General features: G+C 38.0%; 1 protein-coding gene across 4 annotated transcripts; it reads right to left on the reverse strand.

Annotated features, from left to right (window-relative positions):
* Positions 1 to 3033: 3033 nt before the first annotated feature.
* Positions 3034 to 9283, reverse strand: LOC143450644 (gap junction beta-2 protein-like). 4 transcript variants are annotated; one of them, XM_076951275.1, is made up of 10 exons: positions 8920 to 9283; positions 8572 to 8662; positions 8364 to 8476; positions 8132 to 8263; positions 7558 to 7662; positions 7180 to 7287; positions 4500 to 4655; positions 4257 to 4384; positions 3894 to 4021; positions 3034 to 3472 (listed from the first exon to the last, which is right to left on the reverse strand). In XM_076951275.1, exons 1-10 carry the CDS (start codon positions 8950 to 8952, stop codon positions 3378 to 3380), a joined length of 1089 nt encoding a protein of 362 aa, XP_076807390.1. In that variant the 5' UTR covers positions 8953 to 9283; the 3' UTR covers positions 3034 to 3377. The 4 variants fall into 4 exon arrangements, with proteins under 4 accessions (XP_076807390.1, XP_076807392.1, XP_076807389.1 ...); XM_076951277.1 differs by having other exon boundaries at positions 3890 to 4021; positions 8920 to 9264; XM_076951274.1 differs by having other exon boundaries at positions 3034 to 3475; positions 8920 to 9247.
* Positions 9284 to 10471: the final 1188 nt, after the last annotated feature.

A 10471-nucleotide genomic window follows, 5' to 3' on the forward strand; every position in this document is an offset into this window, starting at 1 on the left:
ATACTCCAATCGAGTATTTAGGTTGATCACAACCATCATAAAAAGAAAAAACAACATTTTTGTTTTCAAATGACCTCTGCCAACCTTCCGGCAAGCGAGCAGATTTCAAGGACGAAACAGATTTGAAATGTAGGCTACTTTTCTTTCAAAGATACCCTTCCTCGGCGGCTTTCTTAAATTTACCTGTGCCAAAGTCAGCTTAGGCATACACAAAGTGGGTACTGCTCCTTCACGTAATTCTTTACGGGAACACTCTGCAAAAAAACTCTTATTTGTGCATACATGAACATTTGAAATTTTGATACTTGTAATGATACATATATTAATCTGAAACCACAGTGAAGGTTTGCACTAATAGCTTGTTACAGATGCAGTGTTATGCTATGCTCACTCGCCAATAAATTTTATGAAGTTCTGCATCAAACCATCTCATGGAAAACAAACACTGCATCAAACGCTAGACATGGCATTACATTAAATATCTTTCCTCAATGCACTAGCTACACTACATATAAGTGTATGTAAAACAAATTTTACTTAAAACAATGTCAGATCTTTCAACATGCACTTCACACATTTTCACAGCATCTCGAGCAAATAGGTTTTTTATGTGCTCGTCGCTTCTGCAAGCCAGCACAATACACTCCAACCTTGATGTCACTGAAACTTGCTCCCAGAGTTGTTGATGCTTGTTAAAGATCTTCTCATGTTCCGGATGTCACTTGCGAACTCGACGCAAAGGGACCATGGTGCGAGAGCCAGAATAACCCGTTCTATTTCCTCTGGATGAAAGTACCCGCTATGTACCGATGCCGGGGAAATCCAGGCACCGAAGTGTACTAGCAATGTAAAATGCACGTCAAGAACGGCGGATATGTACCTTGTCCTTGCTTAGTCTCTCGACCTTACGTGAGTGCTGTGCTAGGACTACTTTGCTCAAAACGCCAATTAGCTTATTTTCAAGTGGCGGCGAATGTGTTATAACTAAGGATGGGCCGATACGAACCCAAACCAGAATAGATTCGCCGTAGCCTATATCGCCTTTATGCAAGATTCGGGCGAACACGAATACCAACAACGGCGAACCCGAATACAATATTACTTATAAATTTACTGACTTTAGTTAAAAATGATGATCTAGTTTCGCGACAAAGCTAAACTACGGTCAGCAATACGTAAAATGAAGGTCGTTTTTCCAACGATTTTGCTTTGTCAATCGTTTTTAAACATTATTTCACGAAAGAAAGCGATTTGTTTATCGATTACATCATGTGACAAGCAAGAATTGACAAATTTTGGATGAAATTTTATTGTTTGGTTCCAATACGAATAGATTCGGGATTCGTTCGTGTCGACCTTCATGATATTCGGTTTCGCACGAACCCGAATAATCTTCTTCACGGCACAACCCTAGTTACAACGGCTCTTGCAACTTGTCAACGAATTGGTTTAAATTTCAGGAAAAAACCGTTTTCCTCTGCTACATGAGCGTGCTAAGTGGGCTTTGCTTTCTTGTCTCTGCACTGGAATTAGTCGTTGTCACAGTCAGACGGTTCTTCAAGAACAGAAAGCCAAAGCATAAGTAAGCATACTTCTGCTTTTTAAGGCCCACCCCATGCTTAACTTAACAATAGCTAGCTATTGTTAGCTATTGTAATGCAGTTAAATAGGCTACTTGTAGAAAGGTACTTCTAAACCCTTCAATCAGTCTATTTAGAAACATTATAAATTTTGAAAACTTCTGTCCCAATTTTGGTTAGCACCAAATAATTTAAAAAGAATTTTGTGACGTAATAGACACTTAAGTGATTTCATAAACATCAGGCATCTATTCGGAAACAACTATCGTTCCAGTCGTCCGTGTCGGTGTTTTACGGACCTGCGCCGTTTGCCCCGAACGGACCAGACAAATACAGCTTTAACGAAACTGAAGCTTACTACGGTGAAAGCTTGGCCGTTCCTATCTGCATCGCACATAGTAAGTATGTCCTTGTGTGATGTGTGTCGCGTATGAGAACGTTCCTTCCATTTCATCAAATGTGGCAGAAATATCTGCGCACCTAGTCAGCTCGTTAGCTGTATGCGCAAAAAATCTGTTGTTTTTTTGCATGAAATTATCTAACTTATGCGGAATTTTCAATTAAACTCTTTAGTGTACAGCTAACCCTACTCATGAAAACGCTACTTTATGAAAGAAAGGAAGAAGCGCAGGGTTTTCAGTTAACACGTCTCGTTTGCTGCATTCTTAGAATTTGACCGAACGAATTAGAGGTATTAAGTTGCCTTTGCTGCTGATTTACGAACGAATTAGGAAAATATTTTGTTTTGCTGCTGAAAAAATTGCTTAATCTTGTGCATAGCGGCAAGTTTTTAACGTATTTAGCCCTGCAATAACTGCCCGACTAGGTTGCTGCTACTTAAACAATGTAACTTATTTTTGTTATATTATTATAGGAATTAATTATGTTGTGTGCAGGTATGTTTACTTTAGGCTGAAACAATTTGGGTTTAAAGTTGCAATGCGCAGTTGATTCATATACAGTACCTGGTTTGCCTTATTAATTATGTAATTTCTGATTTCTGTTGTTTCGATGTACAAATAAGTCAAAAAGTTGAAAAGTTTTACCTAACCACGAAATTAGATGTACTATTTTGCCATTTTTATTAGTCTCACTGTCGCCGCCATCTGACGGTTTAACTGTGAATGCTCATAGAGCGGTTACATTTGCCTAAATCTATTTACCCAAGCGAAATGCATTGTATTAGTGTTAAAGGGACATGGATGGTTTCGACAAACCCATTGTGTGAATAGCCGTTTATATCACAACTGCGTACTTTTTGACTATGTTGAGTTTGTATTGTTTTACTGGGAGTAGCAGCATGCGGTAATTATGTAAGTAATTCAAATATGGAGATTTTTTATATTTCTGGCATATGCTTTTGATTTTTGACGAATTATTTTTAACGTATTTTGCAGCTGGGAATAGGCAACTCGAAATAGGTTTCTGTAAATAAACGATTTGTCATAAATCCTTTCACCTTGGCCGAAGAGTTTATTAAAAACCAACACCAGACACTAAGGATCACCGTGAAAATTCTTACAGAATGAATGAAGGCACCGAGAAACTATGCTGATACGCTGTCTTACGTAATATCGCTTAATCAGCATGAATGAATGAACTGAATTGAATAACTAAAAACAAAAGCATTAGGTGAACAAAAAGTTTCAAGGCAACAACAACAACAAACGCAAACCAACTGTACAAGAGTAAGCTTCTTAATCACCAATTATTTTATCAATTTAACTTTCAAATGCGAATTTGTTGACAACAACTTGTTATCGGGTTGTGTTGTAGTCATGGTAACTAAGATTAAAATCAAACGTAACTTTTCACAGAGGCGTTACCGGATGCAACATCTTTATCTTCATCCATCTTACTCCGGGACTTTTTGTTTAGATTGATCAAGGTTTCTTCTACAAAATAAATAAAAACATTGCCGTGAGAAAAAGCTGTAACAAGCGATTAAACAAACCATTAACCGCATTCATGTAAATGATGTATAGCACAATGGCAAAGGCTATCCAGGCCGAATAGTCTACTGCCTAAGGCCTAAGCTTTGTAAGTGCTTTCTTAAACAAAGCAAGCATTTTGCATAAAAGCGTCGCATGCCAACAAGGAAATTAATAAGCCGTATATTTTTCTGCACATTCACAACACAGTGTGGCGACCACCGACGTACAAGAGAATTAATTAATTATTGATAAAATGAAGCAAATGCGCCGAAAACAGACTTCCAGGAAGTCCAACGTTTAGAATGAAACCACGCGAGCATGCGGTGCCGGGAATAGAATGAAAATTGAACTGAAAATTTTCAACTGATTACATACTCACTGCTTGCAGAGATTCGGACAGGAACCGCCAAACTGGAGTAGAAATGGTCTTTGTAAGTTTTAAGTAGGGCGCTCTCTGATGGGTCGGGGCTGTAAAACGATGGATCCGAGCGAGGAAGAAAGCGATTGCTATCGAAAAAAAGAGCCTGATTGAACAGAGTTTGACTTGTAAAATACTTTTAAGCAAGTGAGTTGGAAAGGATGTTAAGCTAAGTCTCACTTTTTGGCTGTTACCACAGCAACAATAAAAACTTTCATCAATGTAAAATTACAACTCTAAAGTACAAAGTGGCTTTCAAGACTTGGTTATAGAACATGCTGCATAAACAATTTTGAATAAAGAACAAACTTGATAATTGCTCACAATTTCCTGGGGTTCTGGGGTGCGCTCTTCCAACGAGTTTTCAGAATCAAGTAAATCAACTCCGAAACGGAGATTACAAAACAACTTGCGGCCAGAACGTTCATGTAACGAATGAAGACGGTCTTCTCCTAAACGACCATGAAAACATTCCATCACTATCTACTGTACCTATACCGAGTATGATTACTATTTCTATCCGACTACGAGCTGCATAGCTTATTAGAATATAAAAGATCAACTCACGAAAGATCTTGACACAAAACAGGGAACAAATCCCGACTTATCAGGCGAGAAGTGACTAAAACAAGCTTCGTCCAACTCCGAACCCGGGTCACCCTGGCATCGATAACTAGCCGGCACTTTCAGCCATATAAAGCTGAATACGTTGGAAGATGGATTCTGGAAAATGCGTAACTTGATTTTCATTGGTTGTTCCGTAAGTGTGGTCATATTTGGCTATACTGAAATACCATTTTTTAAGACCAAGGCGCACTAAAAGTGTAACAAATGCTGCTCTATGTTATTTGGGTGGTGAAAGAATAATTCAATCCACGCGAGTCAAGTGTGACGTCTGACTGTGAGGTTTATTTCCCAGGCTCCCATCAATAAATCTATCAGCTGCATATAACATATCTAGGCTTACCATACGTACCGTTTTAGCCGGGACAGTCCCGGTCAGTCAAACGAAGGTGCCCCTTTGGCATTCACCCACACTACACGAATATTAGCATGCTGAGGTTGTTCTGTTTAGCTAACTTCCTTAAGAGTGATGCGTGTTCTTGTTTCATTGTATTAAAAATGTGAAAGTAATTGTTACGTCATTGTAGCGGGTAATTGGTACAGTAGTGAATTTATTGTTAGCGCATTCGCTTGTTCAGTAATAGAAGGCTAGGAGATGATATTTTTGCAGTTACAGTACGTTATTGAAAGAACTTATTTCGTACGGCACCGGTACTTGTTTGCATTTCCTTCTGCAAAAACCATTTGAATGTGAAAGCCCTTATCAACAGCAAAATTAAAACTGACTTATCCTGCTTTGATTTTTATGAGAAAATAAAGTCGAATACCAGTGAGACCTCGTTAATCCGGACCACTTCGGTTCGTCAAAAAATGTCGGTTTAGCGGGGTATCCGGATTATCGGAAAGTAAAAAATCAATCAATCTTGCAAATGCAGCACCGTTTTCAAAACGCAGTATGCACCTTACTCCAATTCTAAGTACCGAGTTTCTGGTTGGACAGCAACTAAAATAAAATTATACTTTTTGTATGAACCAACCCAGTGTTGAACCCCAGAACCACCGTATTTAAGACGAATGCTGTAAGCCAGAAGTGACCAACATGCGGTCGCAAGTCGGTTTGACAACCGCTCTTGCATTGCGAAGCATTCCGGCGGGACCAGCAGTCTTGAACTTTCTTTGACCTGTTTCTAATCTTTGCACAATGCGATATCAAAAGCTGATAGCACAATTGAGTTGCAGCAGTATATCTTCAATAGATTGCCGCACTCAACCGATGTACTGTACGTATTTTTTTGCGATCGCGGAAGCGTTTTTTGTTAGTGTCACCCGATTCGTCTGCTTTCCGCCCATTGAAATGGGTGGAAATGCGGTAATATTTTCCCATTCGAATGGCAGAAAGTATGCCTTTCTTACCCTAAAGTAAGAAATATGCATTTGGAATGGGAAGATGTTTACTTCGGCAGAAATATGGTTTGTGGGAAACCCCATTGCTGAAAGCAGGTCCATTTTAATGGGCGGAAAAATAGACGAATGGGGTTCACAAACCATACTTGTGCCGAAGTAAAATTCTCCCCATTCAAAAGGCATATATCTTACTCTAGGCCCTAGGGTAAGAACGGCATACTTTCAACCATTACAATGGGGAAAAATTCCCGAACTCTGGACCATTTTAATGGCGGGAAAGTAGACGAATGGGGTGTTAGTGTTGATGAACAATTTATTTTTTCGTTTCTGAAATACTGTACAATATTTCATAGTATGACTAAAAAGCTGTGCGGCTTATTCAGCTGTAACTGACAAAGTGGCTTGCCACAACGAATAGGTCCGTCACCCCTGCTACAACGTTATTATGCAACGCAACGTAATTGACCGCAACGTTATTATGCATAGATAATAATTAATCGGCTATTGTTTCTTCAACTAACTACATAGGCTACTGTATTAGGACAATCGTGAATCATTTTCGCTTATCTGTTAATAATCCGGTTTATCGGATTTTATTGTTATTGATTTAGCACATTTGTTCCAAAACTTTTGTGTCGGAGTCGGACAGCGGGGTTTCCGGATTAAAGGGGTAAAATGCATAGGAAGAAATCCGTTCCCGGCAGTTTTGTGTCGGATAGCGGGGATTCCGGTTCATCGGGGTACGGATTATCGAGGTCTCACTGTATAGACTTCTGGAAGAAAGCATTGTCTGCAGAAAAGTATGATCGGACGATTATCTAAATTTACAAATGCTTGAACATTGTTTTGTTTCCTAGTATAATCCATTATTTTAGTTTTTCTTGGTGTTTTACTACTTCAGTTGTCCCTGACGATAGGAATCCAAAATAGTTGCCTACTTCTAGTAAAATATGAACCACATTTATCTGATAGGGCTCGTTGTTCTGAAGTGTACCTGTTTTCAAACACAAAAATATGGTAAGCCTAAACATATCGCTTGGGAGAAGTGAAAGGCATTTTTGTGTTTCGATTAACAGAGTCAAGAAACGCTTTGTTTGTTTGTTAGGCTACTTAAATACTTTCCGTCCTAAAAAAACGATCTGTAATCAAACGATCTTTTCAGTTAACACGTGTCAGACGTGTGTGGGTCAAAGTGATGATTAATCTCATGGAATGAATGTAAAATTTGGAAATAGATTAAAATTCCAGGCAAAAACAGGTGGAATAGCTGATACATTACCTCGTTGTTAAAGAGAATGTACCCGAAATATATGAAAAGACCTTCAATGACGATACGCGCCACCACGCTGGCAAAGTAGCAAGCACGAATTTTGTCCGTATACGGCACCTGGATGTAAAAGCATAGGAAAGTTAAATATCGAAACTCAGAATAGCAGCTGGTGTTGTTCAGTGTATGGATTTCTTCCTGTGTCAGTTACTACAGTTTAAAAGCATTAACTTACTTAATCCATTTACCACGGATCATTTAAGAACGATATTCCATTATTATTAATACATGTTTTCATTTCACTACAATTTACTAAAATCGCATTAACTTTAATTAAGATTAAATTAATCGGGTTAAAGGTGAGGATAGAATTCGGTTCAGTAGCTATACCTCCTTTAATTCGTTCCCTGAATACACGCGGCGTACTTTTACTTGACCGACACTTTTCTTTCTTTTCGCCATTTTCAAGATATCTTTCTCGTTAATTGAACTGTCCTGCAAAATAAAATGTAATTATAAGATTTTTTCTTATCTTAAATCGTTTTAAAAGTAAATAAAATAAATAAAATCCCTACACATGTTGCGCAAGTTTCCGCAGCGCCTTGCAACACCAGGCACGCGTAATGCCTTGGCTAAAACAACATGTACAGTAATTCCATCCTGTTGGGCATGAAGTTCTGTCAGCCTTGCTCCACCGATGGACTGGCAACGTTCACAGGAATGAGAATTTTATTATCATTAAAAAAATAATAATACTCATACAAAATATCTCGAAATCACATGAAAAATGGTTAATGTTAATTCCAACTCGATTTTTGTGGTTGTACTGTTTCCTATAATTGTAGTTTGTTGAATTTCGCTTTATTGAGTTTCGCTTTATTGAAATCAACTTGAGCACCTTCGCGAGACGTCAATTTGTCGATATTTTTATATCAATCGCTTAAATTAAACAAAAAAATATTACCCTTATACTGTGTAGTGCGCCATCTTCCAGCATTTTAAGTTGGTTTTCTGAAACTCTTAGCTTCTGTATTTCACCAGAAAAATAACTTGCGGCAAAATGAAACAGCACAGTGGGCGCAGTAACCGCTAAAAGCTGCAAAAACCAACTATTTATCCAAAAAAATATTTTGTAAAGAATTACAACACATAGATACCAATAGACATGGTAGCTTAGTAAAACCTTCACAAAATACCTGAAAAGCCCAAAATCTTATGTGAGAAATCTTAGCGAATTCATTATAGCAAATATTTTCACATCCAACAACTTTCGTACTGCATACAAATGCAGACTGTTCGTCGCCGTACACTGTTAAAGCAGTAGTTGATAATCTTACTAAAACCATAATAATAGCGATAAATCGACACTAGTTTATTGTTCAATCATATGTTAAAAACTCTTACCTGTACCACCAACTGTAACCACTACTATCAAACGAAAAAGAAACACCAGAAGATACCAGACTTGACCCAAGATGGTGCTATACTTTGTTGCCTGTAAAAATATCAATTGGCTTTATTTACTATTAGTGTTATGAAAGCTGTCAATTAATCGATAACATATCAAATTATCCAATTCATAATACAGTAATAGGCATTCGGTAAAAACTACTGTGGCGAAATGCCATGCATTCTGACTTTTTTATAGCCAGGTGACAACCGTGATTTAAAACTACAAAATAAATTTAAACATCGTTTTCAATAATTGCCGAGTTATTGTAGCAAATGATGGCCACGTAACTTGTAACTTACCTGTTCAGAGAGTTTTTCCAATAGCGACCACATTACTACACTTCTACCAAGACTATAGTTCGTGTATAGGCCTACTACTTTTGTGGAAAGCACAATCTATCTTGGTCTACTTAGCGTTTGTTTCGCAGCTTATAGGCCTATTGCTTATCACTCAGTATCACGAAGTGTAGTATTTGTTTCTGAAAAACTATGTTTTTAATTTAAAACGTACCAAACTACTGAAATAAAAAGATTGGAAAACTATTAGTGGCGTGAGTAGCTTATTAAACTGTCGCAGCCTGCAGGGCCAACGCGCAAACAAGCTGCATGCTGCCACGTGCTTGTAATCTTTATTTCAGCTAACGCCAGAAACCTTCCCAGAAACGTTTACTACAGCACTGATACAGGCTAAATCCTTCAGTCAACCCCACACGCGCTCCAACCTTTACAAAATTGCACATTTGTAAACTTTGTGTTGCAAGTTATAGCGTACAAGTGGTAACATACCAAGCACTCTGGCCTAGTTTAAGCAACTTGACTTAACTTGGTCAACCAGAATAAGATGGAAAAGACAGGAAGCGTAAAAGAAAGAAAAAGAACAATCCTGTTCTATTGCGCAACTATAAGTTAATTCAAGCAATCTCGCAATTTTGCTTTAAGGCTGTTCGTTTTCAATCTTGAAAGCAGGTTAAAACAGTTTTAAAACGAGGGATTGTGCGCTGGCAATGAAACAGCTTTGCAAAACAGCAAAAACTAGTCCGGTTCTTTTAATGATTATTCTGTTTAATTTAAACGCTGAAGAAATGCTTTGTAAACTTCAAAATTCAAACTATTGTCGGTTTACCTTTTGAGGCGAAAACAGTCTTCACATACTTTCACAAGCAATTGTTCTTTCGTAAATACAGTATACGGAGTACCAAGCGCTAAACTTTTCTATTTTTCTTATGTTTATGCATTGTTGACTGGATGTTTCGAATGGTTCAAGGCCTAAACTAAAATCTAGGAAGGACAAATTATATATACTCGTACGGGAACGCACTGGGTGTCTGCAGTTCTGATAACTGCGTGAACCCTATATGAAGGAAGACAATAGGCACTTGGAACAAACAGTCTATGAAGAAAAAAGGCGGCGCGCAAGACGGAAAATATCAACTTTACATTTGTTTAACGTCGCACACTGTTCATTTAACAGATTTATTTTCGAATCCTGATATCCGAAAATAAACTGCAAATACGATTCGATTACATTGAGATTCGAATCTCTAAGATTCGATATTTTGTATTATGCACCCCTAGTTGTCGTCAATGTCAAGTTGATGATATTTCACATCAAGACACTCCTGGTTAAGAATTTCGTCAGCCAGAATTTCAGTCAGAATTTCTCAGCCTCCAATCCTTTGACATTGTTCTTGCCGTCAAGCAAACATCACCATTAAAAACCTTGCTAAGAGCACGAACTATTGCCAATCCAATTCCCTTGTTCCCACCAGTCACAATTTCTACCCTGCTGCTCGCCATAATTTTCTGTGATAAACACAAAAAACATTTCAACAAACGCTTAATTGCAATAAGC

The sequence above is a fragment of the Clavelina lepadiformis genome, chromosome 3, assembly GCF_947623445.1.
Source record: "Clavelina lepadiformis chromosome 3, kaClaLepa1.1, whole genome shotgun sequence".
NCBI lineage: Eukaryota > Metazoa > Chordata > Ascidiacea > Aplousobranchia > Clavelinidae > Clavelina > Clavelina lepadiformis.